The sequence below is a fragment of the Neltuma alba genome, unplaced genomic scaffold (assembly GCF_004799145.2).
Source record: "Neltuma alba isolate B1F8T4 unplaced genomic scaffold, ASM479914v2 tig00012508_pilon, whole genome shotgun sequence".
Lineage (NCBI taxonomy): Eukaryota > Viridiplantae > Streptophyta > Magnoliopsida > Fabales > Fabaceae > Neltuma > Neltuma alba.
In genome coordinates, this window is record NW_021636976.1 from 288,346 (window position 1) to 315,958 (window position 27,613).

The window sequence follows — 27,613 nt, forward strand, 5'->3', positions numbered from 1 at the left end:
AGTTAGTCTTATTTTTCATTCAAAAAACTTTAGACTTATTTTTAATAAAAAAATCGCACCAATTATAATAACTTTTGAATAGTGTAACTTATTTCAAACGCCGTGCACATTTTGATTAAAAGGGAAATTTTCAGCAAAATATGTTGTTTTATGCTTTATATAATACTACCTCCAGTCCTAGATATAAGAGCTAATTGACTAATTTAAGTATATTAAAAAAATAACTTAAGTTAGTTAGTTGCAATAAATATGTATCTTCTTTCCCAAAACATTCTTACTAATCAAGTTTATTAGGTAAAAATATCATTATTAGATAGACTATTTTGGAAAAAAAATAGATAAATATGAGAGACAAAATGAATTAAGTTCTTATATTTAGAATCAAAATAAAAATTAAACGAAGAAGAAGAGGAGGTAGTATATGACATTTTGGGACCGGTCCAATTTAGTGTCTTATAGAGATTGGATCTCCCTAACAGTTGTATCACTCGGAAGCAGTTAAGATCGATTTCCCATGGCAAATTGACACATCTCTGTTACATTTTCGTGCATATCCTCTAAATAACGTTAAGATTCTCTTGCACCAAAAAGAAGGCCACAGACCTAACTTTGGAAGCTAGAGTTGTACTTACCAACTTGTACACGAAACATCTTAATGTGAAATGAGACCCAGTTCTGTAACCAGAAACTTCTCTGGTTCATCCCAAAGAGCTATTGCCTGCCACAAAACGAGAGTAGTGTCCATCTAACCTTGCTTCAAGTAGTTTCGCCTTCAACGTGCCCTCCTTCACTCCCTTAGAAAATCTTAATTTCCTCTGGTTCACAGGACTAACGTTGCTTCCATCTACAGAGTGAACACAAGAATCTCCCCGGCGCATATTTTCAAGATTAACCCTATCGTGTCTTGTTGACGAGCGACTGATTCTGTGACTTGAGTCCAGTATCTTGATCAAGGACCTATCACTTTCTTGCGCAACTTGTACTGGTTCCTCACAAACAGTTGATATTTCAGTCTCATTGATTAAAGCTGTTCTGTCATTTGAATTTCTCTCCATAAACAAACGTTCCTCGTCATCATGAGATGTGTTTGTTTTGATTTGTTTTGATTGAACTTGCTTCCCTGTTGAAATTTGGCTTCCTTTCTTTTCTTGATCTATGGAGCTGATGATGCCATGTCTTTCACCGAAAGCTGCTCCAAGATTCTCAGCATTAGTATCATCATCATCATCATCATGCATATTTACAGGTGCACTGATAGATTCTTGTAGTGGAAATGAATCCAATGAATTATACTGACATGGGTGAATTTCTCTGACCTCCTTTGGGGAGGAGTTCTCGTATTTTCTCAAATTAACAGATCGCTTTGCTCGAAGAAATGTTTCAATATCAAAACCTAACTTGTCAACAACTGAATTTATCCCCAAAAGATCATCGCTAGCTTTGGTTACCTTCATTTTCATACGCTCATCAAGCCAAGCTTCTGAAATATCAAGTATTAACCTACCATGGTTATCTCCATCTGCACCTACTTCATCATTCTTCACAGAATTCTGCTTTACAGAGCATGACTCTTGTTCGCAGTCTCTTATTCGTATGGCAAACTCATCACACAAATTCTCGAGTAAGATCCGAGCTTTCCTTTCCCTTTCAAGTTCTCTCAAAGAACCATAAAACAAGGACTTCACTTCAGAAAGCTCCTGAGCCGGCCTCCAATACAGGCTTTCAGAATGCCTTCTTGATCTCCTCTCATCTTCTAGATCTTCCTCTACTGATTGAACTGCAACTTTAAGTCTGTCATGTGCATTGTTCTTCCTTACAAACTTGTCATCAGCCATTTGCTTCACTAGGCTTTTCATTTGCCAACTATTCATTTGCTTCCCTCGTTTTAATTCTTTAATCTGTCCTCGAGAAAGATCTAGTTCCACTTTCAGGCCTTTCACAGCAGACATATTTGATGCATGTTGTTCTCTAATGCTCTGGATACGGTTAAGAACTCTCAGTAACTCTCTGGACGTTTTAAGGTTACAACTTGATTCTCGGATCCTACCTTTGACCTCCATGGAACTTGTGGGAATTACCGCACAATTGCATTGTGCTGCCTGTTTCAAGCAACAAGCTTCATTATTGGTTTAAACAAGATATTAAGGGTAAAATAACAGTTAACCTTTCCTATATACAAATTTATTGAAAGATTCATTAGAAATGATAGGTCAATGATGAGAGTCAATTTAGTTTCAACAAATAACTAAAAAAATCAATGAAGTGATTTGTCTCCCGTGAAACAAAAGAGAGATTGGTGAATGTGCCTTTCAGTAGAAGTTCATCATCTAAACAAATCATGCTTTGATTTAATTAATGTGCTATACACGTACATCTAAAGCAGGACAAAGCAACATGGAACTAGAGATTCAAATGGGGAAAAAGGCAAGCTTTACCTCAGGAAAGTTACTGTGATTAGACGAGGTTACAGGCTGTGTAGCATAGCGATTTGGTTCAATAGGTATATGGTGCTGAGCAAATAAGGCAGCAGCTTGTCTTCTCAAGCTATTTGCAGATGCAGGCTGCAATGAGGTACAGGGTAAGGATCAGGATTTTGATAGAAAGTGCTTGAAAACATGGCCGAGAGAAAGGGAAAAATGCTGCCAAGAAATTTATGTTAAACAGCTTCAAGTATACATAATTCTTTATTTTCTACCTGATTCAATTCCACTGGAAATTGTTATCCCAGTGATCCAAAAGTAACGGACGGAGGGAGAAGAATTCTAGAATGGCCAAAATACTCTTAAATATCAAGATAGATCAAGAGTCGGTGAAACAAGAGCCGACAAGAACAAAGGTTAATCTTGAACTACCAGAAAAGTAAATGATATATCAACGAAAATGATCCCAGATTATCAAGAGAGAACAAGAAGTGGTGAAACAGAAGCCAACAAGAACAGTGCAGATAGACAAGCATATATTGAGCAGAAACTGGAAAGGGATATAAAAGGGAAGCCATTGGTCCTTGACAGAAAATGAGACAACACTAGAGAAGCAGCGTGATAGAAGATGAGAATAAACCTGCTCAAACGATTTGTGGTCACGGCGGCGGCGAAGTGGGGCCTTTTGGTGGGGCTGAATCTGCCAGAGGAATGCACAAAGCTTTCTGGCAGAAACCTTGGTTGTGGGAAAATCGAGGAGGAATTCAGGAACAGGATTTTGTTAAGCCATGATGCTGAGCCTGAGACGAAGCCTCGAGTCTCCAGGTGGGTGGTGGAGTCCTACAACAACAACAAACTCGTTCACCTCCTCTTTTTCGCAACATTTGTATTATGAATCCTTCTTGTTGCTGCCTTCTGCCTTCTCTCTTCAAACCCATTTCTGTTGTTCCCATCTTTTCTTTTTCTGTATGTTCAAATTTCAAAACTCCTTCTCTTCGTTCTGCCAATTTCTTGAGAGAGATGAGAGTGATGATGAAGACACTCCCCAGTCCCTTCTTCAAAGCCATGTACGCCCACCGAACAAGTGACCCTGTCTGTGTGTGTGTGATTTTGGCATCTTGCAGGTCATCGTCTTGTCACTCTTGTCCCAACTACGAGCCACCTCAGCACAGCCCTTGGTGTGGGGTCCACTAGACCAACCCAAGGCAAGGCTTGACGTTGTGCCCTGCCAGTACACCTTCCAACAACTTATCTCCCTAAACAGACACTATTTTTTGAGATTTCAAAATCTTAAGTGTTAAACAAATATTTATATATATTTTACAATTATGATGTAGTGATCAGCAAACTGAGTTTTGTCTCTGCCAAGGATTTATAAGCAATAAATAGTGCATCATTTATTACAAATTACAGTAGTGTTAACAAGTTAAAAACAACATAAAAGTTTCATATATACAATACAAGGGATCCACATATTGAGTTTAATGTCATTGAAGAATTTGGATTATTTTGGGTACTCCCTTCTTGGGAGGTGGGAAAAACAGATCGAATGGTTCCTGTTGGATTGAGGGCTCGAGGTGGACACAGAATCACAAATGGTCCCACAATTTGAAGGTGGTCCCCAACCCAACAGCTGCTGGTCCCTCCTAGGTTCTAATTAGTGCGTGTATGTGTGTAAATTTTTTTTTTTTTTGGGGAACCAGCAGTGTGTAAATTGATGTTCTTAATATACTTTAATTGTTTCATGAATTTCTGTTAACTTAAAATGGATTATATTTTATTATAAACATAATATAGTGGGACAAGACATTAATGCCAATGGGATTAAAAGGGAAGCCGCAAATAAAATTCACACAAAGCATAAGAGGTTTTGAAAAGAATGTATCGCAAAGCTAAGACTTGGATCTTCATAAATTTGATTGTTAAACAAGGAAGGGCATGCCTAAACTAAATACTCAAGAATATTGTTTAAAAGGAGAAAATGAGTGTTACATTTTATGCATATTGATATATATGGCATGTGGTAGTTCAGTTGGTACCAACTTCCAACAATATAAAGCCTTGAGATGAGAGGACCACAACATCCCTATAGGACCACTCTCAAGTTTTAACTGATTCTAACGCCATCTCTGTCTTTTGCCCCCAACTTACTCAATGATTGCGCAACCGTAAAAAGCCCACATTTACCATCTAAGCCAAGTACACTACTGCCTTTTGGAGGACCTCTCTTTTGCTCGAGAATTCAATTAGCGGTCGTAAATTTAATACATGTTAGGTGTGCTAATTCTCTCATCACTTGCAGTAGAAAGTGCACTTGAAGCACAACACATGTAAAGATGAAAACTCACCTCAAGGAACTTGAATGAATAATTAAAAAATAAAAATGTTAAAAACAAAAGGTTGCCTTCCTCACTGTCAAAAACTAATAAATACATACTATTTAATAATTATTATAAAAATATAATAAATAACACGAAGTTTTCTTATTTCCTTCTGGTTTTTTCATCAACCAATCGCGTCTTAATACTCATTTGGCATGAGTATGGATAGGTCGAACTGGTAGGAACACATAGAAGGGACAAGTCCCCTTGATGGGTTACTTGATTCAGAGAGCACACATCTTCCGGTATTTATTTTAAAGACGTTTGATTATGAGCTTAAAAAATTTCCTTCAAAAGAGAACGGGGCATCACGTGCCACGGTACTCCGTAATCTCGCATAAGACTTCTTTCACATAAAGAAGTCGCAGCTATCTGTGCAGGCCATAAATTTGCTCACTGCTTATAAAATCACTGATCTGCACTTCGTAGAGTTGTGGTTGAATTATCATTACTCTACCAAGTTCATTTCTCAACACTTGCCAACTGGATACGCATGGAGAGATAAGCTTGAGCTGAAGGCTCAACAAATAATGAGAATAATCTGAGGAATAAACTACCTAATTAACATTGTTCAATAACAGGCATGCAAATAAACTCCAGTCAGGCATGCATAACTTGGACTCCTAGAGATGGGGGGGCAGTAGAAAGAAGGACACCATAGGGACATACATGGAATCTCGATACAAGGTTCAATACCCAAAAGGCCACCCATGGTCAAACAATTTTATACATAATGTTTACAATAATAAAATTTCAAGGTCCTTGAAGATTAACCTTCGGCTTGGCAGATGCAGATTTGTATATATCACGAAGAACGTCAGGTTCCATTCCACCAATTTATCTTCATTACAACAGAATATTTAGACCTGTAATGTGCAGGAGAAATCTCTCAGAATATATAAAAGGCTGTACTCACTATTATTCCCAGTTTCATTGAAACAAAAAAGATAATCAATTCACTTTCAAAACAGTATTCCTTCAACAGAGTTATTTATCAGGACTCGTGAAACTAAATTAGATATCAATTTACCTCAACCCTGAACTCAAATTACTCTAGTAATATTTCCCACTTAATCTTGACTAAGGATAAAAGAAATTTTGCGTGAGAAAAACGAGATAGCGATAAAAAGACCAACCTCAAAATCGGAATCAGAAAGTCAAACATTTTGATCTGCAAGCCCATTCTGTCTTCCCAAATTAGCTTCTCTCCATATTGCTTTCACTTCATCTGTCCGAAAACGCTGGGTAAATGTAGATTCTTCAAGTGAAGTTGATGTGCCATTAGCAAAAGCAAGAAGGCCAGTATATGCTATCATTGCACCATTGTCAATGCAATATCTATCGTCAGTGGCAAATAACTTTCCACCCCGTTCAGCACACATTGTTCTCATCATCTCTTGCAAACGCTCATTGCAACCTACGCCACCAACTATGAGAACATCTTTCTTATCACAATGAGCCATAGCGCGCTCAGTTATCTCCACAAGCATTGCAAACAATGTCTCCTGCAATATATTAAAAGAATTATCAGCGTACTGATTTTTTTCTTTTCAAGATTCTTAACAGAGGGAGCAGCAGAAAATTTACCTGCAGAGAGTAGCACAAATCTGCAGGGGTGCACTCGTTGTTCTTTAGCTTTTCTTCAGCAGTTGCTTCAATATAGCTTAATATTCCACTAAAAGACACGTCCATTCCTTTAACAACATAAGGAATGTCTATAAATTTCTCCCCTTTCTTCGCAAGCTGGAACATGAGAAAACAATAAATGGCAAGCTGAAGATCTGATATTTAAGAATAAAAAACATAGTTGAAAAATGTTCTCTTGGTTCTTTTCTTATACATCCAGTAGAGTAAGAACATGTAATGAATTGCGATAGAAATGAAACAGATAAGATATAGGTTCCAACATTAGAATAAAATGAAAATAAAATTCATCATTTCCTAATTTGTCAATTAACATAGCAGCACAGAGTCTCAAATACCAAACCCAAACTGAAAGAAAGTTTGCAACTTCATTTTCAAACTTTTAAGAACAATTATTCACAACATTCTCCTGACAAAATAAAAAAGGAGATCTGGCTGCGAAGCTTCCCACAACCGCAACTCCCAAGTGGATAGAGGCAAAATAAACAAGATCTTCGCTCTTGAAAATCAGCTAAATGCTGAACCTGATAATACAGCGACTATAAAAGAAGCCTTCCAAAAGTTTGAGGCAAATAATATGTCAAATTTTATTTTGCAAGTCTAGGTTATACACTTTATCGCTCCACGAATTGCACAAAAATTAGAATTAATGCAGGGTACACCAAACATTAAGAGGAAAATGACCAAAGCAGTACATATTTGCCATAAAATGCAGTTCTAGTGATGTGACGAACCTGCTCAATGTTGTATCCAGGGCTTGGATCATTGGAAAGTGTTAAAACCCTGGCAAACCGGTCCAAGCAATTTCCTACAGCGATATCAATGGTCTCCCCAAAAATTCTGTAACGTCCCTCACTGTAAGCAATGACCTGAGTGTTCCCACCACTTACGTACAAAACAACAGGATCATCAGCGCCTGTTACAACCCTTCCCATTTCAATATGTGCGACACAATGATTCACTGCAACAATTGGCTTCTTCCAAAGCAGTGAAAGAACACGAACAACAACAGCTGCCACTTGTAATGGTGCTCCCATGCCAGGACCCTTGGTATAACAGATGCAATCAATCTCATCTGGAGTAATTTGTGCTGTTTTCAAAGCAGATTTAACTAGGGGAAGAATGTGTTGGAGATGGTGCTGGGCAGTCTCTCTCGGAAGAAACCCTTGTCCAGGAGGAGTAATGTAAGTGTGGCGAGGGTTTGAAAGAATTATGCCATCTAAAGTCACAATGCCAACACCAATTTTGTTGGCTGAACCCTCAAACCCTATTGCTATCATTGTCTTCATTTCTCTTCTACTCGAGACTAAGATGATGCTGTATCACCAAAGCAAAGAAAAAACAAAAAAGTATTATTCAGCCGCCTTTGATTCCCCAGTTCTAACAACAGGTTACTCTCTCATAGAGTTAGGGAAAAAATGGAATCAAACTCGTCATATAGTAAGTGGTTGAAAGGAAATCCAAAAATAGTTTCTGCTAAAATCATTTGAAGCCTTCAAACTCCAAGTTCATGTCCCTGCCCCATTATTCTCTTGGTAGAGGAAACTTAAACAAGCAAAAATTAGAAACATTTCAAGTGTTGAACTTTGCTAAAACCAACAGAAGTAGACAAGCTCACATCAACTTAAAGGCCAAATGCGTCAGGTCCCTTAATTTGCTATCCTAACAAGGAAGCTATATCTCACTAACCCATACCTCTTATCAAAAATGCGCCGAGTCTGATAAACTAAGCAGAGGGGAAAACACCAGATAAACCAAGTTGCAAGAGGTTTGAATTCGAACTTGAATGACGAGCAAGGAAAAAATAGAAGGAGGCTCAAAGAAAAAAGCGTACGGAGCAAGTGAACTGAAAGACAGAGGAGTGAACGGTGGAGGTGCGTGTGATGGCCGTCAAAAGAGCGAGCGAGTGAATTGAAGACGATGGCAGGCAAGCGAGGAGGACGAGGCCTATTTCCTCTATTTCCTCCCGGCACGAAGGAGGGTAATTAGGGAATTTAAAAATATATCATGGGCATACTAGTCGTGACGCAAAAAAAACCCCTCCCCTCCTGATCCCAGAAAATCAGTACCGGACAAGGTTGCAACTTACAAGGGGAAGGGATCCGTCGCACCAAACACTGCCTGCCCAAGAGAGAGGAAGAGGATCGGTGTAAATGACAGACATTTCTATACGACTCTATTTCTTATTATAAATCATTTATACTCTAAAAGTTTATTTCAAAATATAAGTCACTTGTAGTATAATTAATAATCTTTTTGCAATTTTATCCCTATTAATTTAATAAAAAATTAATTAATCTCTCTCTATTTCTCTCTCAACTTTTCATTTCTTATGCAATCCATCCCCTCCCTCTCTCTCTTTCTCAACTTTTAATAAGAGTAAATATGAGAAAAAACTAGTTAATTTAATGTATTTCTTGGTTTGTGGGTTTGAGATACAAGTAATTTATAATAAGGAACATAGTGGTAGGCATGATTAGCATAGAATAACAACCAGCTTGGACAGCACGCCCCTAACCTGTAACCCACCTGTTTAATTTCTAACCTATACCTATAAATATTTGTTTAAGTCTGTTATTAAACGAGCTGGTTTAACTAGGCAGATTTATGTAGGTTACAGGGAGCCGTTTAAAAAATGATAATCTAAAACATGTTCAAATATAAAGATACCACAATATTATCTCATATTCTCATTCCCACTCAATCTTTTCAGTTTAAAGGCCAGAAATAACTTGGATAGGCAGTAAATAAATAACTAATTAAACATTTAACCTATCAATCCATCATAACATAATCCATGCTATTAGGGCTGAACATAGACTAGACCGGGCAGGGCAGGACATTAGCCCGTGGTTTGGTCCAGTTTGGTCTTCGGGCTAACCATTTTAGCTCGAAGACCGGTCCAACTCAGTGGAGAACCCGCTACCCATCGGGTTGGGTAGACCAGACCGGATTGGACCGGGCTAATGGTCTAGTTTCTTTTTTTTTTAACCAAAGGTTAATGATCTAGTTGGGTTAGAAAAATAAGTGTGACGATGCAGTATGAAGAGTAAAAATTCATACATATATAAAGAATTGGAAAAGAAATATACTCATGATGAAAAATCACCCAGGCCACAAGATCTTCAAGAAGACTGATTAAAACGTAGAAAATTAGAATTAGAGGAGGAGATAGGACTCTATTTATGTTTATCACCATAACTGTTCCACGTCACATTAGCAAGAATAAAATACAGCAGGATAATAACAAGCTTCAAGACGAATATTTAAAGATGACAAAGAGGTCAGAGAAGGGGGCTGCAAGTCTGCAACAGTGAAGGAAAGTATTGAGCATTTGAGCAGTAGATCGAAGAGAGAAGGGAAGTGGGAGGAGGAAGGGAGAAGGGAAGTGAAAGGATCAAAGGCGCTAAAGAGAGAAGGGAAATGGGAGGAGGAATGGAGAAGGGAAGTGAGAAAAAGAAGAGAGAGGGAAGTGGGAGTGGGAGGAGGAAGAGAGAAGGCACTGAAAACCTAAGGCTTAGGGTTTGAATTGAGTTTCAAATCATATTAGGTTTTGAGGATGGTGGTACTGACCCCCCCATCAATCAGTGGCGTCATTCTTTGGGACTTGAGCTTTTTGCTTCTTTTTCCTTTTTTTTTTAAAAATCAATATGATGTCTAATATATATATTAAAAAAATAATATGTATCACCGAGTAGGACCGAGTTAACCAGTCCAGCATACTTACTCGGAACCCGGTCCTACCTAGTCTTCAGGTCAAACCCGGTCTAACCTGATTTTTATCGGGCTTTTTTTTCTTTTTTAGGGGCGAGACCGGGTAGATTCAGGCCAGACCAGGTTTATCGGGTTACCGGGTTTTGTGTTCAACCCTACATGCCATAATAATTGCACTTCGCCCTATGTTTTCCTTTAATTCGTGTTAATGACAATCGTGTAAAATGATTCTAAATATCAGATGTTAGCTGTAGCCTTTTCCTCTTAGAGTCATGGTGTTACTTCTTCACCATCTTGTCTCTCATTATTATTTCTGGAATATTCAATAATAGTACTTGGGTCTTCGGTTGAAACTTCCACATTTTGCTTTACAATAATCTTAGCTTTCACATTTTCTTACTGACTTTGTGCCATGCCTCAGTTACCTTCTCAGTCCAAACCAAATTTAACAAAAATAGTAATAGAAGAAACAAAAATAATCATACTTTCCCTAAAACAGAACCAATTTTTACTAAAACATAATAAAAAAATAATCATACTTCCTCCAGTCACCGCTTCCTGGGTTTGCAACTGACGTCGCTACCACCTGGCCCTGCAGCCACTGTCACTCCTTCTCCTCTAATCATCTTTTCTCATCATAATATTCGATTGTTCATTTAGGTGAGTTTATCTTTGTGCTAGCTGAAACTAAAAAAGGAGGAGAAAATGAAGGGATCATACTTGCTTCTAATGAAGAATTGTTAGCACACCAACTGACTCATATTGTCTTAAGCCTGATGACAAGTCCAAATCTAATGCCAAAGCCCAAGCTTAACACAGTAGATACTTTGTGTAGCACTTGTACAGCTAAGCCCTAAAAGATTATTCTAGAAACGCTCACACTTTCTATATATACATTGTAATTGTCACTATTCAAGACAGTGAAATATATGAACAATGCTTATTCACTCTACTACTAGTCTTCTCTTTCTTTGTTGCCTTCTTCTTTTGAATATCTAAAATGGCTTCAAAGCCTCCATAGTTAGAAATGACGAATCCTGTAAAAAGTCCTACTCCTCACTCTTCTTCGTTCGCTACCTCCAATCCCATCATCTTATGTTCCCAGGCCACGCCATCGCTTCCTTCCAATATCTCACACTTCATCACAGTCAAGCTTAATCTAGAAAATTATCTTATTTGGAAAGCCCAAATGTCACCTTACTTTTATGGGCAACGATATTTCAATTACATTGATGGTTCTAACCCACCTCCTTCCCAAAAACTTTCAAATAGCACCCCCAATCAAGCTTACATCAAATGGTTCGAACAGGACCAACTTATTCTCTCTCTACTAATTTCTTCCTTATTTGAAAAACTTATTGCACAAGTTTTAAGACATACGACTTCAAGAGCCATGTGGATTGCATTGGAGACAATGTATTCTCAACAATCTCAGGCAAAGTATCTTCAATTGCACCAACAACTTACTCACCTTAAGAAGGGAGGAGAATCCATCTCAGAATATTACCAGAGAGCTACTCTTATAGCTGATTCCCTTGCTGCAACCGGAAATCCTGTGCCTAATGCTGATTTTATCATTTACCTTCTTGGAGGACTTGGAACTGATTTTGACTTTATAGTAACATCTCTTACCACTAGAAGAGACACATTAACTCCAAAAAAGATTCTCAGCCACTTGCTTACCTATGAAGCTCGTCAATCTCAAACATTTGGTACTCTGGTCTCTCAAATCACAGCAAATACAGTCGTTACCTTAAATGGCCTCCTACCCACACCTTCTCACTGTGGTGGTCATGGCTTTCAAAGTTACAAAGGACATGGTGGTAGATTTTTCAATACTAATCGTGGTGGTTTTGGCTGACACACTTTTGGACCCAGCAACAAAGGTGGCCGTTCGTACTATGGAAATCATGGTGGTTGCCACAACAGCTACTTTTCTCAGAGTAACACCAATTTTTTCCAAACCTCCTCTGACACGTGTCAACTTTGTCACAGTCTAGGCCATATAGTAACTGCATGTCCACATTGTTATGATCATACTTTCCAAGCACCTCTACCATACTCTTTTTCAGCCAACTACTTTGCTTTTACTCCATCTCAGTCTATTGATCTTTGGTACCCAGATATAGGAGCCACAAATCACATGACTGTTGAACTCTCAAATCTCAACATTCAATCTAATCCTTATGATGGTCGTGACTCAATCTTCATTGGTGATGGAGCATCTTTTCCTATCCAACACACTGGTTCTGGTTACTTCTCCTTTCCTTATGGAAAATTTATTCTTAACAAACTTCTGCATGTTCCTGAACTCACTAAAAACCTTCTATATGTTGCTCAGTTTTGTAGTGATAACAATGTTTATTTTGAATTTTATGCTCATTGTTTCTTTACAAAGGATGCCAAGACCAAAACAATCCTCTTCCAAGGACCCAGAATCAATAATCTTTATCCTATTCAAGGTCTTCAATCATTCTCTCCACCTATTGTTTCTTGCCTTGGTTTTCGTGCGTCTCTTACTCAGTGGCATAATCGTTTGGGTCATCCAGCCTATCGCACTATCCAACACATCATATCTTCCAACTCTCTACCTATCTCATCAACCTTTGTATCAAGTCAATGTTCAGCTTGTTGACTCTTAAAGAGTCATCGCCTTCCTTCACCATCTTCTACTCATCGTCCCACTGCTCCTTTAGAATTAATTTTTTGTGATGTATGGGGTCCATCCCCAGTTGTGTCTACTGATGGTTTTTGTTGTTATGTATGTTTTGTTGATGATTTTTCATGTTATATATGGTGTTTTCCAATTAAAACAAAAGATGAAGTTTATTCCATTTTTCTTCAATTTCATACTCTTGTTGAAAATGTGCTAAATTTTAAAATTCAATCCTTTCAATTTGATTGGGGTGGAGAGTTTCAACCTTTACGCAATCTCTTTTCCAAACTTGGCATACACCATCGCATCACTTGTCCCCACACACACATAAAATGGCACTATTGAACGATGACATCGCTCCATTGTTGAAACTGGTCTCAGTTAATTATCTCACGCTAATATTCCTCATAACTATTGGAACTATGCCTTCTCCACAGTAGCCTACCTTCTAAATTGCATTCCCACTCTCGTACTAAATAAAACCAGTCCCTACCAAATGCTCTTCAAAACCAAGCCCAATTACTCTTTTCTCAAAGTTTTTAGGTCAGCTTGTTGGCCCGATCTTGGCCCATATAACAAAAACAAAATTGAACCTTGATCTACATTATGTGTCTTCTTAGGATATAGTCTAAAACACACGAGTTACCTTTGCTTAAATCCAAAAAATGGACGTCTATATACCTCTCGTGATGTCATCTTTGATGAAAATCATTTTCCCTTCCATACTTTAACAACCCAATCCAAGCCCAATTCTAATTCCACAATTCTTCCTTTTATTTCACACGGCCCATTTCTTAATCCAAGCCCAAGTTCAAATCCAAAACCGAACTCCACTAACTCTCTCACACCACAAGCACATGACATTGCCTTTGACCTACAGCATCGCGCTACATCATCCTCATCTTCTCCAAATCATTTGTCTGTCGTCTCTCCCTCTTTTCCCCCCTCAGTTTCTACTACTCACCCATCACCACCGCACCGTACTCATGCTATGGTTACTAGATCACAAGCTCAAATCTCTAGACCAAAAATCTTCACAGATGGCATAATCACATGGCCTCCACCTAAAGCTCTCACTGCTGCTAGTGCCTCGATTAATGTACTAAGCACTGTCTCAAGCCTTACTCAATACAAAGACATGGTTGCTGGTTCCTTGCACAAATCATCAGAATGTCATCGGCAATAAGTGGGCTTTTCAAATCAAGTACTCTCCTTCCGATGCAGTAGATCGCTTCAAAGCATGTCTTGTGGCTAAAAGTTTTTATCAACAAGAAGGGCTCGGTTACACTCAAACTTTTCCCCCTATAATCAAGCCCATGACCATCCGTCTCATTCTCTCTCTCGCTATTTCAAAGCATTGGTCACTTTGCCAAATTGATGTACAAAATGCCTTCCTCCATGGCTTATTAGATGAAGAAGTTTACATGTCTCAACCACAAGGTTCTGTTCATTCTGACTACCCCAACCATGTCTGTAAGCTTCATTGCTCTCTTTATGGTCTCAAACAAGCTCCCCAAGCCTGGTTTTCTTATTTAAGCACTTGATTGATTGAGCTTGGTTTTGGTGCATCTAAATCTGATCCATCCTTGTTTATTTTCAACTCCACATCATGTCAAATTTATGTGCTTATTTATGTGGATGATATAATCTTAACTGGTTCATCTGACTCTGTTATTTCTAAGCTATTGCAAATTCTAAGATTTTCCTTTCAAATTAAAGATTTGGGTTATTTGAACTATTTTCTTGGAGTTGAAGAACACAAAGTGCCTAATGGAATTGTTGTTTCTCAACGAAAGTATGTTATGGATTTATTAAAGAAAACCAATATGCTTCGTGCTCATTCTGGTGCCACACCCATGGATATCAACACAAAACTTGACTCCATTGGTTCACCTTTTAAAAATCCCACTCTTTATAGAAGTATAGTAGGGAGCCTTCAATATCTCTCATTTACTCGCCTAGATCTTTCATATGTTGTTAACCGTGTGTGTCAATTCATGCATGATCCCAAAGATCACTATTGGACAGCAGTCAAAAGAATTCTTCGTTACCTTTGTGGCACCTATCACTATGGTCTTCACATTAAAAGGTTTAATTCACTAGATTTGTTTTCTGCTGCTGCTTCTTTTGCACCCTGACTTGCTTGAAGCCTTTTCTGATGCTGATTGGGGAGGATGCCCTATTGATTCACGCTCCACTGTCAATTTTGTTGTTTTCTTTGGTCCCAATATTATGTCTTGGAGCTCTAAGAAGCGTCCTACTGTCTCAAATCAAGCACTGAAGCAGAATATCAATCACTGGCCAATGCTACAAGTGAACTCGTTTGGATTCAAAATTTACTTGGTGAATTGAATATCTCTCTTCCTGCAGCTCCTATGCTTTATTGTGACAATTTGGGAGCCACTTACCTTACAACAAATCCTGTCTTTCACTCTCAAGCCAAGCACATTGCATTTGACTACCACTTTGTGCGAGAAAGAGTTGCTGCCAAGACTCTGCGAATTGCTATTGTATCTTCCCAAGATCAACTTGCTAACATTCTCAAGGGGGAATGTTAGCACACAGATACACACAGATACACATTCTCAACTTGCTGCCAAACCTCTTATTACACACAGATACATTTGGTTGCGATTGAGTCTAAATGTCAAACCTATACCTTGGACTCGCGGGGGAATGTTAGCACACCAACTGACTCATATTGTCTCAAGTCTGATGACAAGCCCAAGTCCAATGCCAACGCCCAAGCTTAACACAATAGATACTTTGTGTAGCACTTGTACAGCTAAGCCCTAAAAGATTTTTCTAGAATAGCTCACACTTTCTATATATACGTTGTAAATGTTATTGTTCAAGACAGTGAAATATATTAACAATGTTTATTCACTTATCTACTAGTCTTCTCTTTCTTTGTTGCCTTCTTCTTTTGAATATCTAAAGTTGAAATTTATTTTTGGCGGTGCACGACTCTTCAAGATCCACATGAATAATTATATTGCAAGGCCCGTGTTAGTTTGTGTTTGTTGTCTGTATATCCATGCTTAAAAAGGAGGAAAAAATGAATGTTTGTAGTGTATTCATTCAAGCTTTCTTATGTCAATTAAACAACGTCATATGCAGGGTTAAACTTTCCAGGTGCTGGTTGTTTTGATCTTCTAGGACAGATTTTTTTCCTCCAACTTATGATTACTGTTTTACAACTAGCTTTTAAATCGCAAGCATATGACAATTGGTTTCCATTGTAACAAACAAAATAATGAAGAGGTATTGATATAATGATTAATAAAATTACAGAACAAAAACGTATCATAATATGCCAATACGGAAAAGATTGTTTCATAACATATCTTTAAGCTTTTATTTATTTATCTACTTATTTATTTAATGTTCTAATTTAGTTTTAGAATTTCAAATTTTGATGTCTAATTTGCTATCAGCTTTCATTTTTTCCTCAATTCAATTTTATAATTTTACCATATTTAAAGAGGTAAAAAACTTTCAATAAACATATTAATAAGATAGCATGCTAAAATTTACAAAATCATCCTTTTAAATGCATATAAAATTATTTTACCATATATAAGTGAGGCACCATGTTTTAAAAAGGGACAATAACCCAAAAAAAAAAAAAGAAGCTAGAATTTTGTAAATACCAAATAAGGAATGTCAACAAAAATTTGTTGTCATTTACAAATTCAGAATTGTCAATACCAATTAAAGTTGTGTTACCAAACTTGATTTGGGATTTGTAATTTTCAGTTTCTTTTTCTGTCATTCTCCCTTTTAAAAATGTATACAAGAATAGAATAAGGACAAAGTTGTCCATAAAAATTATTTTTCCTCCCCTCCTAAACCAAACACGTTCACATCAAAACCCCTTCCTTCTCTTTCTTTTCATTAAAACCCTTTTCTTCTTTTTCTTTCTCTTTACCGTCATTAAAATCATGCTCCTTCCCTTCCCCTATTGACCCAAATCGGGCCTAAGATCAGAAGGAGGGCAAGCAGAGTTCGCGATCGCAAGAGAGAGCCAGGGAGGTGACTTGGTGAGCTTGAGTTTGCCGTAGGTCAGATCTCTCCTTGTTTTTTTCTTTTTTAATTTTTTTACCAAAAAATAAATAAATACTAAACGGATGGATAGCCTACCAATTGAATATTTTAAGGGTATGTTTGAATTGGTGTTGGGTAAAACTGACTTCTAACCACAACTGACTTTTGTAACTAAAGTTAGAGTAAAAGTTAGTTAAGGTATGTTTGGATAGGTGCTTTCAGAAAGTCAATTGAAAAAGTTAAAAGTTGTTTGGATGATTAATAGAAAAATTAGTTTGGTTGTAAAATAACTGAAAAGGACATGAACTTTATTGAATAATAGTGTTTGAAATTTTATGTTTTTAATGTGATAATAGTTTAAAAAATACATCAAATTATTATGATAAAATATAAATAGTTTATTTGTGAAAGTATAAAATAAAAATATTTGTTACGAAGAAAAATTTGAAAACACATTATAGATAATTAGGTAAATATACATAATGAACAAACATGAATATAAATTAAAATTTATTTAGTCTGAATAAAAACTCATTATGCTAACAAAAGAGATCAGGTAGAGAGAAAAATGTGAGGGTAAATCTGAGATGCTTATTTTTTAATAACCACCATTTGAAACTACAGTTGGAAAAGTCAGATTTTTCTCTATTAAGTCTAATTGAGGTTGAAGGCCAGAAGTTGATTAGAAAAGTTAATCTAACTCAATTTGCAACCTCAGTTTCACTCTTTTCAATGGACTTTTGGCGTTACAAATTGAGATCCAAACATGCTCTAACCCGTTTAAGCCCGCCTCTGTTTTTTTTTTTTTTTTGGCAAGCTCAAGCGGACCCAATTTTTACGGGTTGGGAGTAGGGGCAGGCGGGTTCTGGGTGGCAAAAAAGTAAACATTTTCATCGCTTGCATTTTTCTACAGAAGCGAGAGCTCCCTGCTTTTTCACTCCGTTTGGTCCCTCTACTGCTCCTGTTGTCTTCAATATCAGCTATTTCAAAAAAAGTTTGGACATTTGACACTGGGTAAGCTGTTACTCTGTCTCAATTAGTGATTCGCAGCTACTAATTTCGAGTCCAGCTTCCTGGCTTTTATTCTTCATTTGAGTTTCCCGTTTGATTGATGCCTTCTTGCTAATTGATTCATGTATATGAGTATATCTGGAATTATATATCCTATATTCTCTATCGTCACTACACGAATATATGAAGCTCGGAAATTTGTTATATTGGAACTATGGCTTCGCAGCTCTAGTTCCACTGTGATTTGTTAATACATTTAAAAATAAAAAAAAAAAGTGTTCATAGTACCTTATGCCACGCTTACACAAAAAATTAGGTTCTTTTTGAAGTCGAAACCATTAGCTGCCTTGCCTGTGCGTGATGAGCTGAGAATTTTTCAGTTTTAATTAATTTTATATTATAACTGAAGCGTTATTTGTTATGAATATTCACAGTGGTACAATCAACCTATATGTTTGTGTATTTTGAATAATGGTAAAAGGGTGGAAAATAGAATATATGGGTGAGTTAAAATTATCCAGTTAACTAGTCATGCTGCTTTTTCCATCAAACATTATGTTTTTCTTAACTTGAGACTATTATGCTATTCTTTCTTTTTTTTCCCAATCAATATATATATGTGTGTGTGTGTTAGAATTGAATAATTCTTGCTTTTGATTAGTATAGATGGTTACTTTATGTACTCACACAACTTTCACAGCGGCAGTGTCACTATATGTTTATGCATCTTTTGAAATGAATAATGGTAAAAGGATGAAGAACCAAACATATGGGTGAGTTCCTTGATGAGGTTGGAATAAGATCACCCCCAGTTGTCACTGCGGTTGCTGATGAGATGCTTCTCTCATTATTGTTCTTACAGAAGTACTTGAAATCAGAAAATCCCAATGAAACTTGCAGGACTAAAATCAGTTGATGATGCTCACAATGACTCAGTGTGGGCAGTCGCATGGGTACCTGCCACTAGTTCCCGATCTCCCCTCCTCCTTACTGGATCACTTGATGAGACTGTGAAGCTCTGGAGCTCTGATGAGCTTGTCCTTGAGAACACCAGCACTGGCCACTGCCTTGGAGTTGCTTCTGTGGCAGCTCATCCACTTGGCACTATTGCAGCTTCTTCTTCCCTTGATAGCTTTGTTCGAATCTTTGATGTCGATTCTAATGCTACCATTGCCACTCTAGAAGCTCCCCCATCTGAAGTCTGGCAAATGAGATTTGATCCTAAGGTAAAGGAGAATATACTGTCAATGAATATGCTTGCTTGGTTTCTGTTTAAATGCTTTTGCAGTGAAAATACAGAGATACCTAAAATAAGTTCAGACATTGAGAAATTGTGAATTTAACTTCTTTTAAGGGCAGTTGAGCTACCCCAGCCAGCCTATAAAAATTAATTATCATTGTTAAGATTGATTTGAATATTGCAAGTATTCCCTGGCAGACTCGTTTACTGCTTCCTCTGAAACACTGCCTAACTTAACCTTTCATAGACTATATCTTTTCACTGTCATCTTATTTTTCCCCATTCTTGTTAGCTGTAAAGGTGTCTTTTGGCAGGAACTCTACATCTTCAGTTGATCCTTTTCCAACTAGTATCAGTCGTTTTTTGTCTATATACTAATTTGAGTGGGTTTAATATATGAACTTAGGCACACACTCCATGCATCTGATTTCTAAATGTTCTTCTTTCAGTGCTAAATTACAAAAGAGTGAAAAATGCTTGTATCGATTATCATGATTCATGAAGGAAATCAATGGATTATATTTGACGGGACTACTGGGGACTTCATATGCAGTAGATGAGTAACTTATAGTACACGGAGACGCACGAGGTCAATAACCCAAGATGTTTATTAACCTTGATAGCTTGGTCAATTTTTTTGGGTGAAAATTTGATTGCTTAATAATTGATTATAGCAAAGAAATCCTGATTTTTATATTCAACTTTTAATATTATGAAAGGTCTGAACCTTTTCTATATATGATGTGCCTTACTGGAGTCCCCAGAGTATGATCCATCCTGAAGACTAGTACTAAAATCCTTTAGCAATCCAAATCCTTGCCGTAGAGCTGCAATGCAAGTTTTACTGTTGGTGGTTAAACTATGAAATGTTGCATTCAATTTCAACAGATGGATCCAGAAATAGGGGTTCTAATTATGATCCAGGATTATTTGCGCATTTATGAAAGGTTAGGTTATTCTCCTTTTTTATGCCATCATATGTTTCTCATTTTGCTTATTTCAAGCGGAATGATGCTCTATATCTTTAGTATACAAGTTCAGTTTAGATTTTAGGAATAGTTGACCGAGTGTATCTTTTCCCACTCCTACAATCTGCACAGGTCGTGTTTATGTAATTTGTACTGGACATTTATATTTTGTTACAATACTAGACTAATCGATGTGGAAATTGATCAACGTTTCACTTTCATTCCAATCGTCCAATCGTGTACCTGGGCTCAAGGGGCACCTTCGTTGGGCATAAATGCTGGAGAGACCTACTGTACCTGTTTCTAATACACCACCCTTCTCCTCGCTCCCAACTTCTAAACCTTGTGCCTTGTATGTGATTTAATAATGATTATGATGATAACGACAATGATGACAGCGATGAATGTATGACTTCAAACCAGCTTGAATATATATTACTACCTCCGGTCTTAATTATAACCGCTAGTTGACTAATTTGAAGAAATCAAGGAAATAAGTTAAGTTAGTTATTTGTAATAAATAGATGTTGTCTTTCCTAAAATATCTTTGCTAATCAAATGTGTTGCTTAAAACTATCATTATTAGAAGGACTATTTTGGAGGGAAAAAATGCATAAATGTGAGAGACAAAGTGGATTAGAGCCTTATATTTAAGACCAAAATAAAAGTCAAACAAAGTCTTATATTAAGGACCGGAAGTAGTATAGTCTTTCTTCTTCCCAATATCACAAGGGATTATACCAGAAAGGATTAAACTATCTGCTATTCCTTTTTCCCTTGCCTATCTTTGTTAAGCATGACATAAACATAAACATAAGAAAGAATAGCATATAGAATTGGAAGTGTTTGATTCTAACTGAAGTGCTGTATTATGTTTATTCTAATTGAAGTGTCTCATTGTGTTTGATACAAGTGTTCAACATTTGTGAAACTCAATATAATTATCCTTTCTTTACAAATATATGGTTGTTTTGTTACAGAAAGTCGTCCATTACATATCGAGTACTTCTTTAATTACTTCCTTTACTTTTTTTTTTCCCCCTGTTCAGTCTTAATGCATGCCTTCTTTTGAACCCTTTGCATTTTAAGAACACTTTTATTTAACTCCACTGTCAGGGTGCAATTCTGGCAGCTGCTGGTGGAGCTAGTGCGTCAGTCAAGCTTTGGGACACTACCACTTGGAAAGTCGTTGCTGATCTAGCAATTCCTCAGCCTGAAGGACCCAAACCCACTGAGAAAAACAGCAGCAAGAAATTTGTCCTATCAGTTGCATGGAGCCCTGATGGGCAACGACTTGCTTGTGGGTCAGTGGATGGCACCATTTCTGTGTTTGATGTGGCCCGAGCCAAGTTTCTACATCACCTTGAAGGCCACACCATGCCAGTTAGGTCACTCGTCTATTCCCCGTCTGAACCTAGGCTTTTGGTTTCTGCTTCTGATGATGCTCAGGTCCACATGTATGATGCCGAGGGGAAAACTCTGATCGGAGCCATGTCAGGTCATGCAAGCTGGGTTCTGTGCGTGGATGTTAGCCCAGATGGGGAAGCCATTGCCACAGGATCGAGTGATAAAACTGTAAGACTGTGGGATCTTGGCATGAGGGCTTCTGTGCAGACATTGAGCAACCACACAGATCAAGTGTGGGGGGTGGCTTTTAGACCACCTGGAGCTGGAAGCAGCCAGGTGCGAGGAGGTGGTCGCCTTGCTAGCGTATCAGAAGATAAGAGCATATCACTGTATGATTATTCATGATGTAGGTGGTGGTATCTGAAGAACGAAGATGGTATCACTTGTTTCTGTAAATTGTGCCTTCCAAGAGGGTTCACTACTCACATCTTGATTTGAAGGGAATTCTTAGTTTTACTTCTACATGATGTATCATCATTACCTTGAACTTTAATCGCCAATTAGAGTACTTGGTTGAAATGGATATGATCTTATTATAAATATAGAGTGTTAGGTTTATTTTTCATAAAGTTAGGAAAATACATGAAAGGGGAAAGGGGCTCTTGTGGGTCGCAACTTTGACTTTCTATTTTGGAGAAAGAAGTAGAAAAATAGGGTTGCTATAGGGTGACTACGGTCAAGGGCTATGAGAGGGCTTGGAGAATGGGAAAGTCACTTCTTGGGGCTTATAAATCGTCCTCTTGGGCTCAACAGGAGTGGGGAGAATTGTGTATTGAACTTGGCCCTTGTGGGAAGGAGAGTGGCAAGTCTTGTTAGTTCATTGTGTTGTGTCTTGTTCTGTTCCTTGTTAGTTTGCAATCGTCTCTTTCATTGTGGTTTATATAGCTTGTGTATGAGGTGTAAGAGTCATCTGTTCCCTTTTGTTAATTAGGAAAACCATTATCAATCTCAAGTATCCTTACCATCTCTCTCTCTCTCTCTCGCCGTGGATAAATTATATTCATCGTTTATTTTAGGGGGCATGGTTGTGAAGTCATTTCTTATTTTGTGTTTGATAGATTTTTAAAAATTAGATCCGATTGCCTTTGAAGAATCTCCCAAAAAAAAAGGTCATATTATTTAATATTTTTCAATTTTATAATATGATATAATTTGTCACTAATATATAAATTTTATATTTCATGTAATTGTATTAATTGATAAAACAAATAATAATTAAAGAAATTGTCTAAATTCATAAGGCACCCGCTCTGTGATTAATGCGCTAGGATGTTGGTTAGTTTTTAAGATTTAAACCAGACCATCTAAATTGGTTTCTGCCATCAAACCCTCCAAATGTCCACTTATTTGTTTATTTATATAGCTGTGATTATGATTACCAGTGTAATTATAATATTCACTGAAAATGTAAATGAACAGAGAAGAAATGAATAGTTGTAACATAATACAATATTCCTTCTCATAGCAGGTGCTAGATTTGTAAATATTATTGAAATTAATTTAGTTATTTATAAATATATACAGTTATTTGCATCGACATTATTTTTAAATAAAAACTCGCAATTAATACAGAAAATTTGTAAAAAAAATTAAGACATAATTATTTTTTCTTTTATTTTTTATTCGTTTTTGTCCCCGCTAGCAGGAAGCGGGAGCAACCCTATAAGGCTTCCGATTCCACAGCACTCTTGAATCTCTGCCGCCTCCAGCACCGTGCAACCTCTATCCCCGTCACCGGCGAAGCCTCGTCTCAGCTGAGTAATAGTGAGGAGGAATCCGCCTTGGGCTACTCAGCTTCAGATAAATTGGCAAATTCTCTGGCAGAGTTCAAGTAAGTATTTCGTTTTCTTTTCCACCTGGGGTTATGGGATTGATGAAAATTTTTATCTTTTCCTTATAATACTTCACTAGTGAAGAGCACTTCGATATTGCAATAGAAGAAGGCAGATTTGACTGATAGGCATATGTCATTAGTCATCGTTTAGGTCAGTGTCTTAGATATTGCAGGCTTGCCTCCCAGGGTTTTTAACGTATTTTGGATTTTAATTTAAATACCATATGAGCAAAATTATGTTTCAGCAATAAATCTCTCCGACATAAAGAAAATTAAGCACGAAAATCCAACATTCCAGTTGGGAGCACTACAATTCTCTTACCTGAAAATAACTCCCGAGGATTCCTGAGTAGCATACCCAGGCAAGCTTATAAATTCTTTTGGAGTTGGTGTAAATAATGGGAAAGAAAGCAAAAGGCTCAAGGAAGGGTAAGAAAGCATGGAGGGCTAACATTAGCACGGAAGACATTGAAGACTTCGTTGAGAAATCGACTAAGGATGCTCTCTCTGGTGGCCCTATGGATTCCGTTCCCAGCGAATCCCTCTTTTTTGTCGACAAGTCTAAAGGCAATTACTCTTCCCTCCGGTTTTCGTTTCCCTTTACTGATATGATTGTTATCTGCCCGTTGTTCGGCGTTGACAAGCCTTTTTTTTTTTTGTCGAGAGTCTATGTTTCAATTGGACGTATACATTTTCTAAATTGTTTCCATCCTATTCTTATATGCGTTTCTGTGGAAATTTGTGGTGGGGGTGACAGACAACTCAATGATCTGTAAATTTTATGAATGAAGGTAGCTTGATTATGTTTGAAGGGACTTGATCTATCTACTCTTTTTGATGCCTTTCCGGTTTGGATTTTGGGGTCTGGTCTTGACTCATAACTCCTTAGATCGCTTTCTTTTATTTACTTCAAGAATTGATTTTGAGATGTGTAGTGACATGTAGCTTTCACTGAAAGCGGGGAAGGTGGGACCATAATAATTATTTGTTCAGTGCTTATTAGATCGAAATGCAGTTCATGTTTTTCTTTTTTAAATCATACCCCTTGGACATTTTTAGGTTGTAGTCATATTTTATGGATTATGTCTGATTTTGTGTTTGTGCTGAGCTGAAGTAAACTATACTTGCAGATCTTTCTGTGAAGAAGAAGATTGAAAAACATAGGGAAAAAGTACTCCATTGTGACAGCTTGCTACAGAAGAATCCATTTTTAAACCCAGTGCCATCTTCAACTTTGAAGAAGTCTACTAAAAAGCACAAAGAAGTCCATAATGCAAAAGAGGCCACTCAAGATGACCTTAAGGTCAGTCAGTTGTCCATCCCCTAAATTTCTGCTAACGGCAGTACTTCTTTTCCTCCCTTCCCACAAAACTTCTTCAGAACTTGTTTAATTTACTTCTCTTCCATCTCATGTTGGTCAGGTTGATTCTGGCTCTGCTTCTGGCATGTTTGATCTTTGGGGAGATATAGGTACATTACAATATATACATGTTGCTATTCGTGCCTCTGCCTTTTTAAGTGATTAATATTGGGTTTTTAAATTTCACAGATGAGGACAGTGGCAAGGTCAAAAAGGTAAAAGTTCTATTGATTCTGTCTATGCCTTGATGCATTGATAGTTTTCTTTTCCCTTTATTGTGTTTTCTGTGGATAATTTGGTAGAGTTTGCCCAACAGGCGTCAAAGCCTTCTCTTATTCCAGCAGTAGAAGTTGATCCTCCTGGGTGCTCATTCAACCCTTCATTTGAAAGTCACCAGGTTCATTCTTGAGGAATTATTCTGTTTTTCTGTTTCTCATCCTGTAAAGATTAAACATGACAAATTTAAATTTGAATTGTTCAAACAGGACACATTAGCTTGTGCTGTTGCACAAGAAATGCAGAAAATCTACAAAGATGAATTGGGACCTGAACCTGTACCATTAACTGTCACTGGAGAAGCTATTGCTGAGGAAGATGTGAGTCTTTTTTCCCCCTCATGTACTTAACTACTTACTGAATTTATCGATGTTGAATTATGATTCTTAGAAGAATTATTTTCCAACATTCATAGCCTTGGATGTTGGATATGTAACTTTACCATCTATCATTTATGTTCCTACCTTGAAAGTCCTTCTTTGATGGTATCTTATTTGGAAAGGTGATCTGCCCTTCATCATTTTCCTGAACTTTGTGATGCTTTTGTTTGTTCTTTAAATTGTCCTAATCTTTACCGAAAATCTGGGTGCTACATGCAAATTTTTCAGAGGTATTTTCTTGACGTGGATGATGGGAGTGATGATGAGGAAGAGAATCTTGAAAATGAGGACACTGAATTGGAGAAGAGGTAGGGCATCTTAGCTTTAATTAGCCTGATCATCTTTTTCACCATGTTGTGATAATTTGCACATACAATTCAAATAAAATAGTTTTCTTCCTTTTCACTTTTGGCACGTGGCATATACTTTCTTCTGTGAATTGATTTTGACCTTCTGCTTCTTGATACTAAGTTTGAAGTCCTTGTACTAAGCTCTTTCAGTCCTTCCGGATATTCTCTGGCAATAATAAAATAAAAGAGGCCTTCTGAACATTCGATCGGTTTTTCTTTTCTTTTTTTTTTTAAGGACTAGCTGACTTGTTATTGTAGTTTCTTCTTTAAACATTAATTGAAGGTTTCATGTGTAAGTTTACTCTGTTTGTTTGGAATACATACCTGATGCTTATGTGCTTTACTTTGTATGTTAGTGTTAAAAACAGTTGATTCTTGCGTCGAATCATCGAATACACTTTTATGTACTCACCGGATAAGTGCCTATCATTTCTCTTATATGAACCCAACGGTTTCGGAGATGCATAGCTGATGAATTACATTGTTTCAACAACTATGGGACAGGCCTACTAAAACAAAAAGAGTGACTCGAGTTGAGTTGAACAAGAGAACAAGGCGCAAAGAGCAATTAAGAAAAGAAGTGGAAGCAAAGAAATTAGAGCAGTTGTCAAAAGAAATTGATGGGTAATATATAGTCTTTCTGTTTCTCCCTCTGAAATAAGAATCATGAAATTGAGTGATAATATGGTCATTGTTGGCTGCAGCGTACAAAATATCGTTCAAGAGATTGAGAAAGAAGATGAAGAGAAGCACAAAAAACGTCTCAGGCGACTTGTTGCTAAACAAGAGAGGCTGAAGTCACGTCCACCTCGTTTAGGAAAATACAAGTAAGCAGTCTTCTATTTAATTGGGCGTTAAGGTCTTACAAGTATTCTTTCTTGTTTAGTGTACCCTTTGTTTTTGCTGCCGGAAAAAACTAAAATCCATAGTTACGGCCTTTGAATCTCCATTGAATAGATTTGAGCCTGAGCCTGTTCAAGTTCTACTCTCTGAAGAGATAACAGGGTCCATCCGGAAGATCAAGGTAAACTTGGAAATCTCTTTCACCTGGAGCTTTATTTATTTAATTATTGGGTTGTGTCTACCTGTTTACTTTCATCATCAACAGCATTCTGATTGATTTCTATTGGTATGAAGGCTTGTTCCACCCTGGTAAAGGATCGATATAAAAGCCTGCAGAAGAGAGGATTGATTGTTCCAACTGGCCGAAGAAGGTTAGTCCACAAACTGCCCGTCTACTTCTGAATTGTCTGTCACATAAGAATAGCCATAAAGTTTCTTGATATTTTGTGGCAGAATAATATTGCGGATTTGATTTTTCCCCCCTTTTACGTTCAAGTATACGTGTAATCAGGGGGGAGAAATGCATTATATCTCATTCATAATAGAGAATTCAGTTTAGAGTGATAATACTTGGCGTGTGCATTGGACAGGAAGTTAGGCAGGAAGTAGACATCGCCTTATATTTCAGGGGAAGAGGAAAATGCAACAGATGCATGAAAGATGAAGATGATCTATCAGATGCCAATTTTGTTTGTCTTTTTATTTGCTTTATACCCTTTTGTTTTCTCTAGTTTATTCTCCTTATGAAATCAAGACTGCTTTGCGTGTTTGGATAACTAAGATTCAAAATATAGTTTAACTAATGTGTTTTATTCCGATTTCATAGTCAAAGTTACAACAGAATATTTGGTGTAACGCCGCAAAACTTCTACAAGATTATTTTATATTAATGAGCTTAGATGGGAGTATGTCCCGAGCTCCGTGATGTAGCCTAACGTGCCTAATTTTGGGTCTGGTTTAAACCCATATGTCAAAAACTAACCTAATTTTGTTGACCGGATTGGTGAGTCAGACCGAAGACGAATGCAGCAGCTTGCCGTTCCTTAAATTCCCAAGAGATCCATCTGGCCATTCGCCCACCA

The 27,613-nt window shown here is 37.3% G+C and overlaps 4 protein-coding genes across 8 annotated transcripts; 2 read left to right on the top strand and 2 right to left on the bottom strand.

Moving 5' to 3' along the window:
• Positions 1-439: 439 nt before the first annotated feature.
• LOC114727851 (uncharacterized protein At5g41620-like) lies at positions 440-3,354 on the bottom strand. The gene is made up of 3 exons (XM_028914621.1): positions 3,061-3,354; positions 2,436-2,561; positions 440-2,099 (listed from the first exon to the last, which is right to left on the bottom strand). Exon 3 carries the CDS (start codon positions 2,058-2,060, stop codon positions 699-701), a length of 1,362 nt encoding a protein of 453 aa, XP_028770454.1. The 5' UTR covers positions 2,061-2,099; positions 2,436-2,561; positions 3,061-3,354; the 3' UTR covers positions 440-698.
• Positions 3,355-5,329: 1,975 nt separating this feature from the next.
• Positions 5,330-8,553, bottom strand: LOC114727756 (probable tRNA N6-adenosine threonylcarbamoyltransferase). 4 transcript variants are annotated; one of them, XM_028914477.1, is made up of 5 exons: positions 8,535-8,553; positions 7,180-7,762; positions 6,389-6,544; positions 5,938-6,306; positions 5,330-5,667 (listed from the first exon to the last, which is right to left on the bottom strand). In XM_028914477.1, exons 2-4 carry the CDS (start codon positions 7,732-7,734, stop codon positions 5,959-5,961), a joined length of 1,059 nt encoding a protein of 352 aa, XP_028770310.1. In that variant the 5' UTR covers positions 7,735-7,762; positions 8,535-8,553; the 3' UTR covers positions 5,330-5,667; positions 5,938-5,958. The 4 variants fall into 4 exon arrangements, with proteins under 4 accessions (XP_028770310.1, XP_028770309.1, XP_028770307.1 ...); XM_028914476.1 differs by lacking the exon at positions 8,535-8,553 and adding an exon at positions 8,280-8,468; XM_028914474.1 differs by lacking the exon at positions 8,535-8,553 and adding an exon at positions 8,141-8,468 and having other exon boundaries at positions 5,923-6,306.
• A 9,942-nt stretch (positions 8,554-18,495) lies between these two features.
• Positions 18,496-22,030, top strand: LOC114727775 (WD repeat-containing protein VIP3-like). The gene is made up of 3 exons (XM_028914512.1): positions 18,496-18,646; positions 18,736-19,099; positions 21,198-22,030. The coding sequence occupies exons 2-3, from the start codon at positions 18,761-18,763 to the stop codon at positions 21,831-21,833; spliced, it is 975 nt and encodes a 324-aa protein (XP_028770345.1). The 5' UTR covers positions 18,496-18,646; positions 18,736-18,760; the 3' UTR covers positions 21,834-22,030.
• A 1,150-nt stretch (positions 22,031-23,180) lies between these two features.
• Positions 23,181-27,429, top strand: LOC114727785 (ribosome biogenesis protein NOP53). Of its 2 annotated transcripts, none has more exons than XM_028914523.1 (13): positions 23,181-23,319; positions 23,568-23,889; positions 24,453-24,625; positions 24,744-24,792; positions 24,872-24,897; positions 24,999-25,079; positions 25,168-25,278; positions 25,567-25,646; positions 26,193-26,312; positions 26,393-26,515; positions 26,646-26,712; positions 26,826-26,902; positions 27,122-27,429. In XM_028914523.1, the coding sequence occupies exons 2-13, from the start codon at positions 23,721-23,723 to the stop codon at positions 27,138-27,140; spliced, it is 1,095 nt and encodes a 364-aa protein (XP_028770356.1). In that variant the 5' UTR covers positions 23,181-23,319; positions 23,568-23,720; the 3' UTR covers positions 27,141-27,429. The 2 variants fall into 2 exon arrangements, with proteins under 2 accessions (XP_028770356.1, XP_028770355.1); XM_028914522.1 differs by having other exon boundaries at positions 23,621-23,889.
• The last annotated feature ends 184 nt before the right edge of the window (positions 27,430-27,613 follow it).